Below are 23,215 nucleotides of genomic sequence, written 5' to 3' on the forward strand. Positions count from 1 at the left end.
ACAAGGTGGGGTTAAGTAGAAAATTAATCCTCTGTATTCACTTACAAGTTGACACAAACTAGGAGTCAGAGTAGTGGAAAAGAACTCTGATAAAAGACTGCTACCACATTAAGCAAGTGACAGCAAAGCTGTAACCTTTCTACTCTTAAGAATGTTAGCAAAAATAGCATGCGTAGAAAAGAACAGAGCAAAGTGAGAAGAAAATTAACTGTTACAAGTCAGACAAAATGAAGTTCCACCTGACGAAGGCGTTTATTAGATGTCCCTGGGCTACTTTTCCGTAAACTGCAAAATGCTTGCAGGCCTTTCATCCAATCCTACACACACACACACACACACAAAAACAAAAACATAAACAAAAAGTATTAAAAAACAGGCATGAGTTTATGCAATTATCAATTGATCATCTTTATATTTATTATTTGCCTTTCATTCTCTGCCATTCCTACTCTCAGAACATGCTGCACTATAATTTTTCTGTCCTATTAAAGTGAAAGAGAAACAAAATAATAGAGTTTCTCTCTCTAATATTTTTATTAGTCTTTATGTCAAAGGGCCTACTTAGTATCCAAAGTATTATGGTCATCTGGTTCATATCTAGGCCTTGCAAATGATGTTCTATACCCAGCCACTTTTGTTCACTTTTTAATCTAGTTTATTTTTCAGTTTCCTCAGAAAACAGCCACATTTATACAAAATACAGTTAAACACTGAAATATTACAACTAACTAGCTTACTTTTATATTATACTGAGAACACTTCTAACTTATGGAAATATGATTTTAAATGATTAGTTTCAAATGAATTCATAGGGTATTTAATGGTCGATTTTAAGGGCACTTTTCATTCCTCATAACACTTCACTGTGTGTCTTAAAAGAAAAAATACCAAAAACTATCAACAAAAACTTTGACAAGGAGTTTCTCATTTGTTAAATTACTAAGACTTTACACATGCTTTCATAACACTGTTCTACGGCAATTTTGTATGCTAGTTAATAAGGAAGGTTAGGCTAATACAAAGAAATCAATAGTTTAGGAAAAAGTGATCTTACCTCTGCTTGTTCTGGAGTTTCTCCTGCAAAGTAAAAGATGTAATGTTCTTCACTAAAGTGCTGAACGACTATCTGAAAACAGTTTGGCCTTGAAACGCATGCACACAGAGAGACGAAAAGAAAAAGAAAAATTATTTAGAAACTTAAAAATATTTACACCAATTTTAAAAAGCCACAAAGTAATTTAAGATTGTTATAATTTTTAATTTAGAGTAGGTAGTTCGTTCTGCCAGATTAAAATATCATGCATATGCAAAACTTTTATTTGTCATTCCATATTTAAAATAAAGTATTACAAAGAGAAAAGTCATAAATTTTTTTAAGCAGAGTTTCTAGAATGACACGAAATTAATACACAGATACTGTGTACATGCACTGAAAAGTGAAAAGGAATGTTTTTACTTGAAAAATGTTAATGCTTATCTCTAAGCAGACTGGAGTTTGAATGTCTTGAATTATAATTTTCTACTTTCAAATTTTTTGAGTCTTAATTTTTCTATCTATTAAATCAAAAACACCATCTTTCCTACACCACTTGCTCTGCAGCTTAGTGACCTACAATGTTTGTTCATATCTTCCTCCAGTATAAATTACAATAAATCATTTGTCAGATACCTGCTTTGGCGATGTGCTGACTTTCCAATAAAACTTGAAAATGCTTAATATAATGTTTAACTAGGAAGTGTTCAGAACTCAATAAATATTTCTTTGTTACTGTTGACGAAGATTTTTATCATGTTTTGGGAAGAACATAAAATAATGGAAAATTGAGAACTGAGAATTTCAATTTAATATAATGTAATCTAATTTAAATATAACATGATTACATCTAACTATCAAGGCTGGGGAAAGTACAGAAATAACAAACGACCGTGTGAAGATATGAAGAACAGCACAAATTGGGAAACTTGAAGAATAAGCTCATTTTGAGGGAAGACTGACATTCCCCATACTATTTCTTTTCAACCTTTCCATAAGCTCTGTGGGGACAGCCAAAGGTGTGAGGCTGACGTGCTAAGCAGAAAACAGCGAGCCAAAGGCTATCCAAAATCCCCACAAGTTTTACCGTGATTGGGGAGGAAAGTGGAACTCAGGCCCCTCAACAAACAGACTTTTGTGGTAGACACTGAAGTGACTACATCCTTGGGCAAACCAAAGTGAGGCTGAGTTTCACAACTTCAGAACTCAATCTTTGCTTGATCACCATAGGGTTTAAGAACAATGCCTTCTGGAAGCTGTAACATCATTCAAAGCTTTTCACACAAAATGTCTATCATTCATCCAAAGAGAAGAGGATATAAGAACCAGAACCAAATTAATGAAAAGTACAAAGGAAAAGGAGGACAGCAGAGGACAGATACAATTTACAAGTAGGTATTAACTTAAAGGCAGTACAGATGAACTAGATCTGTAAGAAAATGAAACTTCTCAACTGAAAATATGATGAATGAAATTAATAAAACAACTTAACTGAAGGTGAATAGATTAGTGAAGTGAGTCATCAAAAGGAAATACCTAGAGCTTGAAGAGGTCACAAGAGTAGAAAAAACACAAACCCATACATTTAGCTACATGGGACATGAAACATGTTTAATGCAGACCCTAGAAGAAATTTTGCAGAAGCATTGCAAAAACATGCCAACAAAGATTTTTCTAAAGATGAGAAAAGACAACAGATCTCTCATTTAAGAAACTATAATCGTTAGAATTTAGAAAATATATAGCAGTAGATATAATCTGGTTTTGTTAAAGGAAAAACCTTCATAGCATCCTGAAAAACATTAGCACATATAAGTAAATAATAAATCTAAGAGAAAAAAAATTGAAGTGTCAGTGAAAATGATGGAAAGCAGTAAACCTATCATCAGTATGGTTAAAGAACTCAGAGATGCTTCTTAATGCAGTGTGCTTGTTCAAGCTGGGAATGGCCACCTGAGTGCTAGCCCAGCCATAGATGGGTATGAGTTTCATGAAAAATAGAAAATATAAGAAAATTACTGATCTGTTTTCCTGGTCACTCTCCAAAAACAGTAAAATAAAAAATAAGATACTAAACTGACCTATTTCAGTAACAGAGGTTAAGATTTGAGATTCTCTTTACAGGCATAACTTTTCATATCAAGTTTCAGATGTGGTACCATTAAATATTTGTAACTGAGATATATCTAAAGTATCAAACAATTTCTACAAGGAACTGTACACTAGAAGCAATAAATTTTATATATATATGTATATACATATACATATACATATACATACACACACACACACACATATATATATATATATATATATATATAAAATCTGTCAGAACATGACTCTATTCTATAATTAGAAATTCACTCCTTAGTCAATAAATGTGACTTAGGAGTTAGTCTCACAAAGAGGGTTTTTCCTGTAGATTGTATTTTTTAACTCTTGTAATCAAACAGTCATAGTATGATCCCTTCATATAAAAACAAAAACACATAAGGATGAAGCACCTTGGATTTTATTACAGCCTTCATTTTTGTTTGTTTTTGTATTTTAAAATACGATTGATTAATCTGAATTCTGGTCTACAGCCAAAACCAGCTCAATACTGCTTATTTTCAGGAAATGTTTGGTTTAATTTAGTTAGCCTCAATTGGATAAAGTCTAAGGCCTACACTCAATACTTCCCTGACCCAGGAGACACTTCTCCCTAGGCTGTACTCCTCATAAGTGGGAAAGAAGTGACATATCATACCCACACTGTCTCCTTCAGTGAGTCTTTCAAACTTTACATCCTCCTCTAACTCATTTCTTTAGCTCTAGTAAAGATACTTTTGTACATGAATAGTTCTTTAATTAATATGGAGAGACAATGACTTAAAAGGCTTTTTTCTGCTACCTTGTTCCAACCTAGTCTTTCATATTGTGAATGTTTTGGGGGTGCAGTTCTTACCCTTATCAGCATCCTGTTTTGTTTTAAAACAAGAAAGAAGAATAGCAAAGTCAAGTGAATTTATGAGAAATACTTAGTAGCTAGTCCTACTACTAAGAAGCCATTTCAACTATGTCTACCTAAGACTCAAACTGTACACACAGCTTAGTCGAAGCTGAGAAAAAAAAATGCACTTAAATAAATTTAGGTAATTTTATGCTCTTAAAATAGATTATACATCAAAATGATCTGAAAACATCTACTACTGTTATTATTAAAAGTTTTGAAGAAAAGCAGTATCTTACCTGCCGAAGAGACTATCATGGACAACGTAGACAGAACATACACTGAGATCTATTAGCCCTTTTGGTTTTGTAGCTCGTTTTTCACTTTCAAAATAAATAAGTTGGGCATCACTGCCCTCTAAGATAAAATATAAATTTTTCCAACGTTTTCCTTTGCCTGTTAAAAAAAATAGCATCCTTCCTTAGGAATTATGAAATTTTATTTTCAGAATACGAAATTAAATATATTTCAATTTTTTTCCAAGGAAAACCAAGTTTAAAGAATAGATCCGGGGTTGGGGATTTAGCTCAGTGGTAGAGCACTTGCCTAGCAAGCGTGAGGCCCTGGGTTCAGTCCTCAGCTCCAGAAAAAAAAAAAAAGAAGACAAAATAACAAGAATCAATCCATCCATATATAATTACTAAATGCCTCTGATGTGTAGAAAAAAAGACCATTGCTTGTTTAATGAATCAATAAATGGTAGAGTTCATTAGACTCTTTTAACTTTATCTTCAGAAATTTTATTATAATAATGTTTAAAATTCTTTTTAGAGACATTGTTTACCACCAACATCCATCTCAATAACTTAATATAAAACTCAGGTAGAGTTATAAAATAAAATTGTAATACTGTAAAGTCCAAGTGCCACAAGGAATTTCTCTAAGAAACACAGTCTGAAACTAGGTCAAGATTTAATGGCACATTTCAAAGAATATAAGCTTGTTCTAAAACCTGGTCAGATACGTGGACTTAATAAACTGAATCTAATTTTAAAACATTCTATTTGAAAGCTCTGAACAAATATTAGTTACTAATAACCCACGACAAAATTGATGTCTTGCAGTAAGCATTACATATAATATTTATTAAAATCCAACATTAAATCCTTAGTCTTAAGAGTTTACTTACCCTTCTTCAGAAGATAACCTTTTTTAACAATATTTTTATAAAATGCATCCTTTGTTTTACGACGAATTGTATTATAGATTTCCTTCCCATCCACAGTGTCATTGAGTACTTGTCCTTGATCCTGAATTGTAAAAAAAAAAAAAAAAAAAAATTAAAATTATTTATGAAAATATAGCAAATTACTAATTTGAAGACAAGGTTAAAATATTTTTAATACTAAAATCAAAATAAAAGTCTTATAAAGAAAGTCCTAGAAAGGTTTATCATTTCTCAAGAACAATGTCTCATAGACAAATGCTATTTCAAACTTCATTCACATTGTTGTGTTTTACAGCAAATGATACACACAGTTTGATCTACTTATCTGAGAATTAACTGGCAAATCAGGAGGCATTATGAATTAAAGCAGTCATGCTTGTGAATGTTCCTTACTTCTGAGAAACACCATGTACAACCAGAAAACAACCTACTTGAATCAGGACACATCACCACCTTAACCCTCAGTTCACCATACACAAGATACAGCATGACCTTACATCAATGCCTAGTATTTATAAACTATCTGATTTAAAGTACTTTTCTTCCTGATACTTTATAGCTTTCTTCTGCTTCACCACTTGGATGATGACTTCACAAGAAAGCCTCACATCTTTTTTCACAATAAAACGTCATATTTATTATAACCCTTGCGTATTTCGTAGTCCTTAGGAATATGTAAAGCAAGACTACATTTTTTTAGTTTCTATATCCTATCTATGTGTCAATGATGAAAAGTTATATTTTGAATTGTTTCTCCTATATGCCCTAGGTTTTTATTGCTTGACTTTACTAAAACTAACAGGTTTAAGTAATGCATAAGATATTTAACAATAATTACTAAACTGCCTAAAATAATTGTCACAAAGAATATAAAGAAATCATGATCTTCACAAATAAACTAATTTTCAATTGTATCAAGGTATGCAGACCTGAGTTTCAGTATTCCTTTCTTTACAGTAGTTCCTCTAGTTTTGAATATTACTACTGTGTGGTATTACTACTGTGTGGTATTACTACTGTGTGGTATGTACCATCTGGAACTTCTTGTAAATACAGAACATTAAGGTATTTTCATGATCACCTATATTATTCTATTCTATTAACATGTCTGTTATTTCATTTCCTTATCAGCAATTATACCCAGCCATTAAATGTTAAGAAACAGAAGCATTAATTACCTCCCATAAAGGTGGCAAACTGGCCTTCAGGTCTCTATCTGCTTCCAGACCTAAGCTGTCTTACTGCCCTCCGAACCCGAATCCCGCCTGCACAGAGCTGGTCTCCCAGGTGTGCTCTTACTTCTAAGCCCACAGGTAAGATCTCATTCTCGCTCTAATAACTTTCCAAGGAGGGACCCGCTGGGAGCACAAAAGTCACAGGAGCCAAAGAGCAGCCTGGGACAGGATCCTTCCTGCCTTCATCTGCTAAGGCTGTCCCACAGTCCTCCTTACCTAAATCCCTCCAGGAGAGAGCTGGTCTCCCAGGAGTGCTCTCACTCCTAAGAACAAAAATTCACAGGCCCACATGAGGGACAAGCTCCAGTCAGAGAGAGCAACTAACACCAGAGATAACCAGATGGCAAGAGGCAAGCACAAGAAGAGAAGCAACAGGAACCAAGGCTACTTGGCATCATCAGAACTCCTAACACAGAAATACTTGATATCCCAACACACCACAAAAGCAAGATTTGGATTTAAAACCAATTCTCATGATGATGATAGAGGACTATAAGAAGGACATAAATAAAGTCCTTAGAGAAATACAAGAGGAGACAGGAAAAAAAAGTCGAAGCCGTTAAAAAAGAAACATAAAAATCCCTTAAAGGATTACAGGAAAACACAAGCAAACAGGTAAAGGAATTGAAGAAAACCATCCAGGGTCTAAAAATAGAAGTAGGAACAATAAAGAAATCACAAACAGAAACACACCTGGAGATAAAAAACCTAGGAAAGAGATCAGGAGTCATAGACATAAGCATCACCAACAGAATACAAGAGATAGAAGAGAGAATCTCAGGGGCACAAAGTACCATAGAAAACAATGACACAACAGTCAAAGCAGACCTGATAACAATACTACTCAAACTACTGCATAAAATAGAAATAGAAGGAACACAGCCTAATAGTACTATGAAGCCACAACTACATGGATACCTAAACCACACAAAGATCCAACAAAAGAGAAGTTCAGACCAATTTCCCTCATGAATATCTATGCAAAAATACTCAGTAAAATTTTCGCAAACCAAATCTAAGAAAAAAATCAAAACCATCATCCATCATGATCAAGTAGGCTACATCCCAGAGATGCAGGGATGGTTCAATATATGAAAATCCATCACTGTAATCCACTATATAAAAAACTCAAAGAACAAAAACACATGATCATTTCATTTGATGCTGAAAAGTATTTGAGTATTTTCAACACTCCTTCATGATATAAGTTGTGGAAAGATCAGGAATTCAAGGCCCATATCTAAACATAGTAAAAGCAAAATGCAGCAAACCAGTAGCCAACATCAAACTAAATGGAGAGAAATTTGAAGCAATCCCACTAAAATCAGGGATTAGAAAGGTTGCCCACTCTCTCCGTACCTATAAAACATGGAAAGTGAAGTCCTAGCCAGAACAATTAGACAACAAAAAGAGGTCAAATGGATACAAATTGGAAAGGAAGAAGTCAAAATATCAGTATTTGCAGATGATATGATAGTATCATAAGTGACCCCAAAAATTCTACCAGAGAACTCCTAAGCCTGAAAAACAACTTCACCAAAGTGTCTGGATATAAAATTAACTCAAATAAACCAGGAGCCTACCTCTACGCAAAGGATAAACAGGCTGAGAAAGAAATTAGGGAAATGACATCCTTCACAATAGTCGCAAACAATATAAAATACTCAGTGTGACTCTAAACAAGCAAATGAAAGATCTGTATGACAAAACTTCAGGTCTCTGAAGAAAGAAATTATTCTCAACAATAAAGAACTTCTGGAAGAATTACCATCCCTGACCTCAACCAGTAATAGAGACCAATAGTGATAAAAACTGTATGGTAGGGGTTGGGGATTTAGCTCAGTAGTAGAGCGCTTGCCTAGGAAGTGCAAGGCCCTGGGTTCGGTCCCCAGCTCCGAAAAAAAGAACCAAAAAAAAAAAAAAAAAAAAAAAAAAAAACCCTGTATGGTATTGGTACAGAGACAAGCAGGTAGATCAGTGGAATAAAACTGAAGACCCGGAAATGAACCCATATACCTATGGTCACTTGATCTTCAACAAAAGAGCTAAAACTATCCAATAGAAAAATGATAGCATTTTCAACAAATGGTGCTGATTCAACTGAAGGCCATCACATAGAAGAATCCAAATTGACCCATTCTTATCTCCTTGTACAAAGCTAAGTCCAAGTAGTTCAAGGACCTTCACATAAAACCAGATATACTAAATTTAATAGAAGAGAAAGTGGGGAAGAGCCTTGAACACATAAGCACAAGGGAAAATTTCCTGAACAGAACACCAATGGCTTATGCTCTAAGATCAAAAATAGACAAATGGGATCTCATAAAATTGAAAAGCTTCTGTAAGGCAAAGGACACTGACAATAGGCAAGCAAGAGACAAGGGAAAGATCTTTACCAATCCTACATCCAATAGAGGGCTAATATCCAAAATATAAAAAAGGACTCAAGTTAGACTCCAGAGAACCAAATAATCCTATTAAAAAAATGGGGTACAGAGCTAAACAAAGAATTCCAGCTGAGGAATATAGAATGTTTCAGAAGTACCTAAAGTAGTGTTCAACATTCTTAGTCATCAGGGAAATGAAAATCAAAACAACCCAGAGATTCCACCTCACACCAGTCAGAATGGCTAAAATCAAAAACTCAGGTGATAAGTGTTAGTGAAGATGTGGAAAAAGTCTAACATTCTTCTACTGTTGGTGGAATTGCAATCTGGTACAACCACTCTAGAAATCAGTCTGGCAGGTCCTCTGATAATTGGACATAGTGCTACCTGAGGGCCCAGCTTTACCATTCCTGGGCATATATCCAAATGATGCTCCAACATATAACAAAGACACATGTTCCACTATGCTCATAGCAGCCTTGTTTATAATGGCCAGAAGCAGGAAAGAACCCAGATGTCCTTCAACAGAGGAATGGATACAGAAAATGTGGCACATTGGTGTACTACTCTGCTATTCAGAACAGTGACTTCATGAAATTCATAGGCAAATGGAGATAGAAAATATCCTGATTGAGATAACCCAACCACAAAAGAACATACATGGTATGCACTCAATGATGAGTGGAAATTAGCCCAAATGCTTGGAACACGCAAGATATAATTCACAGACCATATGAAGCTCAAGAAGGACAACCAAAATGTAGATATTTCAGTCCTTTTTTCAAGGGGGAACAAAATACTCATGGGAGGAAACAGAGGAACAAAGAGTGGAGCAGAGACTAAAGGAAAGGCCATCCAGAGACTGCCCCACCTGGGGTTCCATACCATATACAGACACCAAACCCAGACACTGTTGTTGATGCCAAGAGTCTTACTGACAGGGACCGGATATGGATGTCTCCTGAGATATTCTGCCAGAGCCTTACTGATAGAGATCAGGATGCTTGCAGCTAACTATCACACTGATCACGGGGACCCCAATAGAGAAGTTAGAGAAAGGACTGAAGGAACTAAAGGGCTTTGTAACCCCATAGGAAGAACAATATCAACCAACCAGACCCTTATTGCTCCCAGGGATTAAACCTCCATCCAAATGACTTCAGGGACATATGTAGCAGATGGCATTGTCTGGTATCAGTAGTAGGAGAAGGCCTTGGTACTGTGAATGCTTGTTTTCCCAGTGTAGGGGAATGCCAGGGTATTGAGGTGGGAGTGGATGGGGGAGGGGAGCATTGTCATAGAAGCTGGGAGAGATGCGAAGTGAGAAGGGAGAACCAGGAGAGGGGATAACATTTGAAATCTAAGTACATAAAACTATCCATTTTTAAAAAAAAATGTGGGGGTTGGGGATTTAGCTCAGTGGTAGAGCGCTTGCCTAGCAAGGGCAAGGCCCTGGGTTCGGTCCCCAGCTCCGAAAAAAAAGAAAAGAAAAAAAATGTGGCAAAATTTAGTCTTACTTGCTAAATTTAACCCATTTACTTTGTTCCTGATTTGTAGTACTGTGTTTGAACCTAGTGCATTCTGCATATGAGGCAAGTGCTACTTAGCTATATCACCAGGTACCCTATCCCCAAACCCAATCCTCTGTTTTTGTACAAAAAGTTTTACTGAACCACAGATGATAATTAGAAATTCCTGGTTTAATACCAATTTGTACTCATCCATTTTTATTTCTGTGGTGAAAGTCTTTGTATTAGCAGTACAATGTGGCACAACTATCAACTGAGATATACCACATTCATGACTTCAAGGTAATCTCTACGTGTTGTGTATTTCTATGTATGTAGGTGTGTCTGGATGTGGAGGCCTGAGGACAGACAAGGTACTTCCCAATCACTCTTTACCTTAATTTATGAGACAATGTATCTCCTTCAACAGAGATCTTGCCAATTTAGCAAGACTGGTATGCCAGAGTTCTAAAGATCCTTCTCTCTCTACCTTTTCTTGCTGCTAGGATTATAGTTGTATACCTCTGTATACAGCTTTTTTAAAAGTAGACTCTGGGAAATCAAATTCTTCTTATGTTTATATCATAAGCACTTTACTAATGAACCATCTCTCTAACTTTATTAAATAGTAAAATAAGACATAGTGACCTACAAGTTAATAAAGGAGACTAGTAAGAATGCAGCTTCATTTGTAGGTTGCAATAAATCACTAAATAATAGCAATTATGTGTTCCTCATTCTGACCCACTTTCTACATAGTTCTGAACAAGGAAATGTCATCATATAGACAGTTCTTGAAACGAGTAGATAAATTGAGAATACACAGGCTTCAGAAGCGAAACTCCAATACTATTATTTGATGACTAGGAAAACACCATTTAATAAACACTCTACTCTCACCACAAATCACTAATATATGTTCTAATTACAGAAAGTCAATAAATATAAGTAAATTATACAGTAAAAGATGTAGAATGTTTTGCAAAAAAGAAGTACCTGTGTCTAAATAAGTCTCATATAAAGCTATTTTTTAGTAAACCTTTGCATCACTAAAGAAAGGTAAGATGTCTGAGGGAAAAGCTAGCTCAAAGATCCAAAGGAGGCAAAGAAACAAACATGTTTGAAAACAGGACCAGGCTGTGTTGGCATATATGATTAATCCTAACACTCCTGCAGAAGAATGATCTCTGTGACTCAATGCCAGCTTGTTCTCCAGAGCAAGTTTCTAGGACAGCCAAGGATACACAGAGAAACCCTGTCCCAACAAAGAAAACAAACCCCAAACAGAGCTAAAATATGAATTCAGGTAACAGATGAGATGAAGACAGCAGAAATAAGTACGTGGGTAACACTGAAAAGCCAGCACAGTTTCCTGCTACCAAAGGCATTTTATCTTTTATTCTGAAATACTGAACATTTTGGATCCAATTCATATTTTAAATGTTTAATTGTTAAGAGCTGTAAAGGAAAAAGGCACACACAAATAAATCAGCATTTCTTGTAGTGTTCAGATTCTGAACATATTTTGAAGTCAGAGCAAGAAGGATGTTCCCTAACATACGGACACAATGAATAGGGGAAAAAGAACCAAGGATGACTCACTGACTTAAGAAATATGCTAACCTTTCCAGTATAAGCTTTGTTATTTGTAAAATAGCCATGATTATAGCACTGACTTGACCAAATTGTTGGAATAATTAATATATACATAAAATACCTAAAATGAAGTGTTTTATAATTTTGAATTTTTTAATGTTTTTATTTATTTTGTCTGTTTAAGAGCAAGAGGCTACTCACATGACACATGTGGAGGGCAAAGGGTAACTTGGAATCAGTTCTTTCTTTCTTTAAGTGAGTGCTTTGGACTGAACTCAGTCAGTCAGGCTCGAACCACAGTACCTTCCCCACTGAGCCGCCTCATCAACCACTCTTCCTCTAACGCCTTTCCCATGAAGCACTAATTCTGGGACTGGCTTGTTTCTATCTTACCTAATGTCTTGGTATTTAGGATGCAAGGAGGGGAGAGGTTAAGTTGATTGTGTACACTGGTCAGACTGTTCATTAGAAAAAGAGTATTTGTATTTTCTAATGAACTGCCAATTGAAAAACAGGTGTATATGCCATGACTCTTCAACTTTCTGCTGAAACCTACATTCATTCTAGGACTAACACTGTATCACTAACATTTACTAATATCACTAACATTGCCTGTATAGAGATACATTTGTTTCATAATAACCATTTTTGAAGCATTCAAAGAGTACCAATTTAAAGTTTCTTTGTTTATTCCAAGGACTTACTAATTATCTACTGACTTACTAATTATCTAAAGTAACAGAATTGAAAAGTAAGAAATTCTCCTACAATTCATTTTCATTTTTTTTTTCTTTTTTTTTCGGAGCTAGGGACCGAACCCAGGGCCTTGTGCTTGCTAGGCAAGCAGTCTACAACTGAGCTAAATCCCCAACCCTTACAATTCATTTTCTAAAGGAATCTAATCAGCAGTCTTAAATTTTACCTAGCTTTAGAAGACGGCATATGTAACCATCACAAAAATTATTTTGAAAACAAGATGCTAATTATTGCAAGCAATATAATAATAATAATGATGATGCTGACCTGCATTGGTACAGGTTCCTTAAGATAATAGCCTTCAACAATCTGTTCTTTCCGATAGTGGTCTATGATGTCCCCAATACTGTTAAAATAAAATAATTAACAGTGTAAACCTCTTAGAATACAAGGATTATCTATCGATAAGTAGTTTTTAATGCATATAATCTGAATATATTTATAGAATAATTTAACATAATAGTCACATTATTTTAGAAAGTCCTGAATTACAAATACATGTCCACAGGTTAGAATACATTAGTTAAAAGATTCTGGTTCACATATATATCAAACATGCAGCCATGAATGGAACTACATACGCAAAAGTGACATTCAATGAGAAAACCACTACAAACTTTTTTTGGGGGGGTGGGGGGTGTTAAAAACCAATCCTTCAGACATGAAGTGAAGAACAGAAATGGCATTTAGTTAGCAAATGATAAACTAAGAATTGTTTAAATTAAATCGCTCCACTTGTGTATTTAATTTTGCATAAAATTTTATTATGTAATAAAATAATACATGAATAGTTAAGTGAAAATAAAAGTCAAAGAATAAAAAGAAAAATAGCTAATTCCCCAGTACCGTCCAGGCAGGGAATGATTAATTGACTTTGATTAAAAAGTACCATCAATTTTTCCATGTATTTGGATGAAACTGAAAGTAAAATGACATATGTAACACAAAGTTTAGTTTGCTGCCAAATATTTTTGTAATAAATAAAAGTATGTTCTGCAATTAATAGGTCCCATTAATCTCTAATATTTAATTTCTGGAATTTGAAACTTTTATTGTATATACTAAATGGATGAGAATTTTAAGCTACCCAAGAAACTGATCTCCAACAAGATTTTGTTAGCCTGTCCCTTGATTTATTCTTTCAATAGTTCTTCAGTGACAGAATAACTGCAGTATTGTATACAGTTCCAAGTATCTCCTATATTATAAACTTAAATATAATAGTCAAAAGTAAAATATAAAAATTGTAAAAGATAATTAAATCATGTACGTATTAACAGATAGAAAAGAGGACTAAAAACAAACATGATAAATTTTTAAGAGAATATGGGAAACAAAATTTGTAAACCAGAAACTATATAAAGAAAAACGAAAATCAGGAAAAATTGAAAACAGCTAGATACCACAAAGATGACTATGTTTTAAAGTAGAATGTATCATTTAACTATGGAAATTAATAAAGGCCAAAGTCTTTTGTATGCATGAGAAGATAGACATAATTATGGTAAACGCAGGCATGGATATATAATAGTGAAACCCAATAATTTGTATAATTAGTATGTTTTAAATATAAAAATGATTCTCGGTAAAATAATTTAAAATTAAAATTTTAAAAGCTTTGAATGGAAGCACCCTGTGTGGGTGTATAAAGCTGCTCTCCAAAGCCACAGATTATTAGAAAAAAATTACATTGCCAGGAATGGGCTACTTCGTTTAAATCCTCCAAACAATATACACAATGACATTTATTATTTGTTGATCGTGAGAAGAAAGACAATGGTAAGCTCCTACTCCTGAAACCACCACACCCGGAACACTGAGAAATAAAGTGGAAACAAAGCTATAAGCTTCTTCTCTGCTGTATGGCTCTCACAGTTCTAGAAACTGCTATGCAAGTCGATGGGGAGGACTGTCACCAAGTTTCAGTTGTGGACCTTCTGAAGGGACCTGAGGCATGATTCATATTTGGTACTGTAAACCTGACCAAGTCCATGGCTGAAGCTGTCACAGGCTCTAGCAGGGAAGAAGCTACAAATGCTGTTTCGTGGACTGCACATAATGTACACACCAATTTCCTTCTCGCCAAGCATAGTAGCACCTCCTTTAAATCAGCACTTGGAATGCAGAGGCAGGTAAATTATTTTGAGTTTAAGCAAAGCGAGCCAGGTCTATACATTACCAGGACAGTCTGGACCACATAATGAATCCCTGCCTCAGAAACAAAACAAACCTGCTTCTAAATAATTGTGTTCATCATTCTCAGAGATTAGTGCTGCTATCAGCTTTAGCCAACGAAGCTTCCTTTCACAGTGCACCAGTTATGGCTGAGATTCACAACACAAATGTCTGCTGAATCTGGAGCTAAAACTTATATCTTACCTCTCCAAAATTCAGGAAACACTGTGAAAAAGGCAGAATGAATGTAAGAGATGAATGAAAGGACGCAGTGTTGTAGGCTGCTGTCTTCCAGTTATGGCATGCATGGCCTCGTGTGCATGAATCCTCCAAGTATTACCTGCACAGCACTGTGTAAGATTCAATGTCTAAACACCCGCCATGGAAAAGCAAAGGGTTCCCGAGGAGCTACCCCTCCCTGAGAGTCTACAAGCATTCACAGTTGCTACAAAAAAGATATTTTCTTCAGTTACTGTAGCCACTGGATGGGGGGGGGGGGGGGGTTATTTATAAAACAAATTTCTAAAGTCACCAGGCATGTACTTTAACTTAGTACTTGGTACATATAACTATGCACAGCTCTTGCTAAGGCTCACACAGATGTTACCCTTCAGACGTTACTCAACCTCACTCCACCCTTGTGACAGTTACCTAAATTGTGCTCTCTGGTGGTTCCCATGCCTATTTGTATTTCCCTTCAATTCATCACAACTTGAACCATCTTTTCTAATACTTTGGAATACTAATAATATAGAAATTTTTTCCCTTATTTAATTTGTACACAGCACAGTAGATTTCACTAAATAATCAGTCAATAAGTGTCTGCTGAATTCAGTTTGGTGCTAAATGTCTCCCCTTTTCCCAAGCTGTGTCAAAGCTGTAGCTCAAGTTGCTTCATGAAACAAAGCAGAATATTAAAGTATGCCTAGCAAACTGGATTCTAGGTGAACGTGTCTAAGCCTAGATTATAATATTAAAGGTACTCAGGTAGTTTAATACGATGAGATATACAAATGTCTACAATTAGACCTTTCATTTAATTTTTTTTTTTTTTTTGGTTCTTTTTTTCGGAGCTGGGGACCGAACCCAGGGCCTTGCGCTTCCTAGGCAAGCGCTCTACCACTGAGCTAAATCCCCAGCCCCTCATTTAATATTTTTTTAACTGTCCAATGAACTTCTGATGAGCAAAAGTTCTTATCATTGAATTTTTGTTTACAGATAATCAGCTATTGAAGCTTTATGAATTTAAAACTCAAACTGAAACTTAGGGAATTCTAATTGGGGTGAACAAAATTAGGGCAGTATTAAAAAGTTAAACAGGTAAATATATTTTTAAAACAGATCATACCAGCTTCCAAAAGAAGAAATAATAATACTATCAAATTGGGCAAATATTTCACCCAGCTTTCTCTTTTCCAGAACAATACTGCCACTCTATATTACACATGTCACTATATTAATCACTTCCCTAAGCAAGCAGTGAAACTCACTGTGAATTTTGAAACTAAGTTTTCTAGGAGTTGAGTAGCAGAAACAAATCAGATACACAAAATGTATGACTTGAGAGAATATCCAGTAACATAATGACATCTGTAAAAAAATCAGATGACTCCAAAGAAATGCATACAAATAGCTTGTACATAAATATTTTATTCAACGACAAGACATCTGGGAGGTGAAAAGTTATTAACATTCAGGTTTGACAGTGTTTAAAGCGTTCTCATAAAACACTACTGCAATTACATTAGAAATTGAGGAAATTTAGATGTTTTGACTCCAACCATATCACCAAAGTGTTTCATGAGTTACCTGTTATAATAGCGGCCTCCCATCATGAACTGATTGTTAGGTGTTGGACAAATTTTAAATCGCTGGATATTTTCATTGGTCCGAAAATACAGGGAATAATCTCCAGGAGTATTATCTGAGGGCCTCACAAGAAAGCTGCAGACTTGGCCAACTGTAAAAATTAAGCTGTTAGTTTTATACTCTAATTGTCAAATCAAAAAGAAAGTACATTAAGTAATTAGGAAGTACAATAAAAGTCATAACCACACATAAAATTTTATCATAAAACTTTTACTATTTTCATTTTATGTTTCCAGCCACCCGTGTTGTTCCTAGTATAACTTAACCGTTTTATTTCATAAGCATATGGAACAGAAATTCTGTACAGTAACTTCTAGACTTCTAGACTATATCTATACCCTTCCCTCTCACAAAAAACCCCTTGACAGTAATAGGAACCAAAACTTTTAATCTCCTAAAGAAGATCTTGAAAAGTTGAACTAGTTTTGCAATTTCTCCAGATTTCCAATGAGTAATTAAAAAGCAATATGGTGTCAAGCAACCAGAGCGTCCAGGGACTAAGCCACTACCTAAAGACTATACATGGACTGACCCTGGACTCTGACCTCATAGGTAGCAATGAATATCCTAGTAAGAGCACCAGTGGAAGGGGAAGCCCTGGGTCCTGCTAAGACTGAACCCCCAGTGAACTAGACTGGTGGGGGGAGGGCGGCAATGGGGGGAGGGTGGGGAGGGGAACACCCATAAGGAAGGGGAGGGGGAGGGGGATGTTTGCCCGGAAACCGGGAAAGGGAATAACACTCGAAATGTATATAAGAAATACTCAAGTTAATAATAAAAAAAAAAAAAGCAATATGGTAACATTCTTCTCTAAGAACACACAAAGGCAAATAATGTAAGCACCTGAGCACAGTAAGCACCGTTAAGTCAATACACACATCTAATACTGCACTCACTAGGTCTGATCCTGAGAAAGCATCCATAAAGGACTATCTACAAGTGACAAGGACCCCTAAAACTCTAATCCTCCCTTTGTGGTTAAGTACTGGTAACAGAAAGATCATGAACTGACTCTTTTAAGAAAGCATAACTAACACATGTAAGAAAGCGTAATTATTACATAAATCAGTAATAATTACAATCATCTAGCTTAGGCGCTTGCTATTCAGTAACTTGATATTCGATACAAACAAGTAAAAAATAAATCTTTTTATATTGGGTTTTCATGGTCCAACTTAATATATAACTATTATGCAAACTATTTGATTTAATATAGGATTAAAAAACCCTTTTTATTTATATTTATACTCTGATTCTTCTACAAATTTGTAAATGAATATATTTGTATAATCCCAGGGGTGACATTTTCACTCTTTCAAGTATGAATGAACAAAAATTACTGTGAGAAATTATGTTTAGGCTATTTTCATGTTTACATACCTAAAACAATACTGGGTACTTCAAATACTTGGTGATTCGGTATCTAAATATAAACCTACCCCAACAATTGACTAAAATTGTTTAAATTATATTCTGGATCTACTTAATGCTGGTTATTAAAGCCATTAAGCACTTCAAAAAGTATCTCAAATCCTATGAGAGCAAATCATTGATTTAAATGTAATACCTTATATGTTTAAAAAACTGAGATCACACATTTAACAATTAGTAATTGATTTACTGTAATTGCCTATTTCCAAATACCCTATAAAAATACAAAAACTACCAAATTTTCAAGAACTACAACATCTAAAAATATATTGATTTTTGTTCCAAATCTTTGTCAGACTTAGTTTACTAATAAATTAACCTAGCGATGAACAGTTAATAATAAAGAGTAAAGTAACACAGCTGTTAATCAGTGGTTTTCAACCTTCCTAATGCTGCGACCCTTTAATATACTTCCCATGTTGCAGGAAATTATTTTCGCTGCTACTTCATAACTATAATTTTGCTACTTATGTGAATTGTAATGTGAGTATTTTTGGAGATAAAGGTTTGCCAAAGGGGTCACAACTCAGACTGAGAACCCTGCTTTAAATTATAAATCCATAATATAAGTAAATTAATTTGCATTTCTATGTAACGATCTAAGTAATTGTAAATTAAATTTGAAATAAGGTTCAATTATGTAATTCCACCCACAATGCATATAAGAATGTATATGGACACATGCCTTTAATTCAATACTCAGAAGCAGAGGCAAGTAGATCTGTGAGTTCCAGACCAGCCTAGTCTACAAAGCAAAATCTAGGACAGCCAGGACTGTTACACGGAGAAACCCTGTCTAAACATTAAAAAGTATGTTATGTGTTGTTCAGGTGTACTATATGTAGGACAGACCTAACACACATAAAAGTGTATCACAAGATTGTAAGGTGTAAAATACGGGGAAGGAAACAAGGACTGAAGATAGGAAAGAAGAAAACTATACTCCACAAGAGCTTATAGTACATACACATTTCAACTAATAATAAAACCAGAAAATACCAACTCTCACTGCCCAGCTTTTGAAAGAAAGAACAATATGCATGTATTATCAAATGCTAAAAAAAAACCTATAGTACATGAGAAATGACTGTTTCAATTTTATACTTTATAAAGACATTAAAGAATATAGAGGTACCTGTCATTAATAAATTATAAGCTTCTTGTTTGGAAATCTTCCCATGGAACCATCTTAAAAGGAGAACAAATTAGACATTTAATCAAAAGTCCACATGCTGCTGCTTTCACATACTCAAAGGTAACCAAGCTGATGAAACAAATCAATGGAAATGGTCACATTTTCATTTGCTACCTTTCTATTATATTTGCAAACTTATTGTGCTTTATTTCAATAAAGTACAGGAACACGAGGAACTGCCAAGTATATACTGTAAGTTCCATATTAATTACAATATGTTAAAGAGTGATGGCTTTAGTTCTAGTAGTAACTGCTACATGCTTATATCATAGCTCCATCTTTCCTTGAATGGTCTGGGAGGATATAGAAAATTATACAAGCCAAAACTCTTCAAATGATTTCTCATGTTTCCTTCAAATATAATTTTCTTTTAACATAAGATCTCACCCAGTAAAATTAAAATGTTAACACAAGAACAAGTAAATAACAATGGAAAGAACTATTTTTAATTCTGAGCTAACAACCTATCAATCTGGATGGGTAAAATATTTCATAATCTGTATTCTGGAATTAAGCATTATTAAGAAATTATTAAAAACTGCAATAATTAAAAATATATCAAAATGAAATTCCAAATATCTAATATTTTTCTTTTAATAAGAGAACATATTTTAAAAAAACTTAAAGATCAGGAATGGTAGTACATGTATTTAATCCCAGAACCTGATAGAGCCAGGCAAATCACTGTGCACCGAGACCACCTTGGTCTACATAATGAAATCCAGGACAGTCAGGACCATACAGTGCAATCTTATCTCAAATACTACAAAAACTACAATTATTTAGAAGTCAAAGGTATAAAAGTTTACCTCTTAGTTACATTAAATCTCATTTTTTTCTTGCTGGTAATCTCAAATCACTTCTCTACCACTGCACTACATCTTAAGGTCTACAGTGGTCTGTAATAATGTGGTAACTGCCAGTTGCAAAGTACATATACTACTAGACTAAAAGCTTAAGTGCTCTAAGACGCAATGCTACAGGCTTAGGGGTCATTCATTCTGCTTCAAATTAACCATTCTATTACTAGGGAGAGTTAAAATACAACTTTATTTTCAAGTAAATGAAAAAGTAATCATTAACTTAGTAACTCAGATTTCCTGATGTTCTCAGAATACATGTGCATAATGAAGAGCAAATAAACAATACAGCTCAGAATGCTTTAAAATGTGTGGGGCTACATACTGCATTCAAGGAAAGGTTAAATTACCATTTACTACACAGTTTAGAGTGGATATCCATATTGTAGAAGATGCAGCTAGATGGCATCCAAGACTAACCCTACAGTTTTCTAGCCAGTACAGTAAAAACACAAAGAGTACAGTTTAAAAAGAAACAAAAAGTTTTTTAAGTTTTTAAGTTTTAAGTTATTTTGAGCATTAAGAAAAAAGCCTTGAGGCAAACGGGTAATATTATTTCCCAGAGCTTTTCTTATATAAAACTTATATAATTCAATTATATGATTTGTACTCAAGTCCTTGCTCTTAGGAGGTCCAGACTCTGATTAGAGGGAAGACAAAACAAATAAACAAACACAAAGTGAACAACTAAAAACCATGTAAAAATTTAGTAAGTACAGCGATGGGTATGTCTTAGAGCCTTTGGAGAATAATGGAGAAATGGATAGTAGTCTTCAGCTACGTAAGGAATAACATGAACATTCACTGAACTTAAATTTACTAAATTACGTAAGTACATAAACAATTGAGGGTAATCCCGGTCTGGGAAACAGCTTAATAAAATCATTAAAAATAGTTGAGTATTTGAAACGCGTATAAAGAGGAGAGTGAAATGATAAGACAATACAAGTTTTAAGAAATATGTACATCACAGATCATCTTTTTAAGCTCTGCTGAAGTAAAGCTCGTAGGGACAGTACAGGATTTTTAGGTACCGAAAGTGGTACTTTCCCATAGATATTTTAGACAAACCATTCGAAATGTTAGAGCAGAGAGTGTGAGGAGATTAACAATTTGGAGGGCCCAGCAGAAGGTAACTACTGAGTCAGGCACTACAAGAATGACTATAGTAAAATTATTTAAGACTGAAAAGAAGGGACACATTAAATATTTTAAGAAAAAAAATTACTAGAACATAATAATGCCCACATAGAAATGGAGCTCAAAGAAACTGTCAAACTAGCTATTTAATCCCCAAGGAGTTCGCTGTGGCTAAGGATGGTTCAGAGAATTATGGGGCTTCACTGCCATAGGCTTCACTCTAAACACTTAAGAGAGACTAGGCAGGTACATAAAATAAATCCACACAGACTTAACTTATGCTAAATACCACATACATATAAAGTTCAAAAAAAACAAATGACTGACTTCCCAGTAAAGTCTTATATTTGACATTGAAAAATAAATATAGTTTAAATATTTACTGGCATCTTAAATCTGTACTATTAAAACAGATACCAGAGAATATAGACTTTTTCTTGATAATCTGAAGGATTTCATAATACTGAATTCAGATTCATTTTGTGTGTGTGTGTGTGTGTGTGTGTGTATATGAGAGAGAGAGAGAGAGAGAGAGAGAGAGAGAGAGAGAGAGAGAGAGAATGTGTGTGTGTGTTTACGTGTGTGGACATCATGATATGCACGTGGAGGTCAAAGGATAATTTGTTGGGTCCTGTGAATTCAATTTAGGTCATAAGATCTGGCAGTAAATGCTTCTACCCACAGAGCCATCTCACCTGCCCCATGAATTTACATTCTAACATATTAACTAGACAGACTGGTCACCTTAAGACAAACAAAAATCTTTCAAGTTTTCTACTTCTCAAAATCTGTAATATTAAGCAATGAATGTCAATCACCACTCAGGCTACTGTCTTCTGACAAGAGGGAAAGAAATTATTCTTTGCACGGTGATCTCTGTCAAGGAGTTATACAATACAGAACAGTATATTGTGTTTGGAAAAAAAATATATAATATATATATTATATATACATACATACACATACACACATAATACAATCTGTTTTTGTTATGAATCTGATGCTCTTCAACCATTAATTGCTGATACAGACATTAAACAGAATCACCTAGGTATAGTTAGAGTAATGGAGTCATGTGTATCTGTATAGAGTAATATAAAAATGTACTCATAAAATATAACACATATTCTATTAAGACAGGAAACTAAGAGAACTACATATACAATATTCAGATTAATGTATTTACTTTCTAATGACTAGATAACAAGAAAATAAAACATTTGAGGCAAGCTTTAAATTATATCTACAAATGCTGACAGCTTGGTTAGTAGGAAAATTCACTGAAAAAATAGCAGGTGAATATTCTATTGAAATAATACGAATAGAACAGGTTTAAATGCTTAAGATTTTAAAAGAAATCTCATACACATAAAAAAAGATTATTTAAAAGGATCTTGCTTAGTTATACTAAAATTTGGAGTTATCTCACATAGCCATGATAAAAACTGAATGTAAAATGTTCATTAGTGATGTGACCACAAAAATAAGAAATACTATAATCAGTAAGAAAGTGAAGAGAAATATGAGCACCTGTACTATTCATTATAATTCAAGCATAATGTTTACCAGAAAGTCTTTTAGTTTGGTGATAGGAAATTTGTATATTGGTATAGGTCAATGTTTGTTTAAAATTCTTACTAAAAAAAAATTTAGTATTAGATCCTTAAGAAATATTTATATATCAGTTATCTGAACCAAATTTTAAGCAAATGTCAACTGAAAAGTCATTAAGTATGTTGGCTATTTTTCTAATTTACATGCTTACGTTATTTTGTCCTTTTTGTAATTAATAAAAACTCACATTTTGCCTTCGTGTGGATCTTCTTCTCGGCCCTAAAAGAAAGACATTAAGACAGTATTTTATAAAATT

General features: G+C 34.3%; 1 protein-coding gene across 2 annotated transcripts in view; it reads right to left on the reverse strand.

Moving 5' to 3' along the window:
* Rasa1 (RAS p21 protein activator 1) overlaps nt 1–23,215 on the reverse strand; it is an 83,572-nt gene that overhangs the window by 15,219 nt on the left and 45,138 nt on the right. For both annotated transcript variants that reach the window (XM_039101802.2, NM_013135.2), the window contains exons 6-13: nt 23,147–23,178; nt 19,286–19,338; nt 16,660–16,810; nt 12,943–13,021; nt 5,155–5,275; nt 4,265–4,421; nt 1,055–1,142; nt 240–317 (exon numbers count right to left, since the gene is read on the reverse strand). In XM_039101802.2, the coding sequence (XP_038957730.1) occupies nt 240–317; nt 1,055–1,142; nt 4,265–4,421; nt 5,155–5,275; nt 12,943–13,021; nt 16,660–16,810; nt 19,286–19,338; nt 23,147–23,178 (759 nt within the window). The remainder of the gene's footprint in view (nt 1–239; nt 318–1,054; nt 1,143–4,264; nt 4,422–5,154; nt 5,276–12,942; nt 13,022–16,659; nt 16,811–19,285; nt 19,339–23,146; nt 23,179–23,215) is intronic.

Source organism: Rattus norvegicus, chromosome 2, assembly GCF_036323735.1.
Source record: "Rattus norvegicus strain BN/NHsdMcwi chromosome 2, GRCr8, whole genome shotgun sequence".
NCBI lineage: Eukaryota > Metazoa > Chordata > Mammalia > Rodentia > Muridae > Rattus > Rattus norvegicus.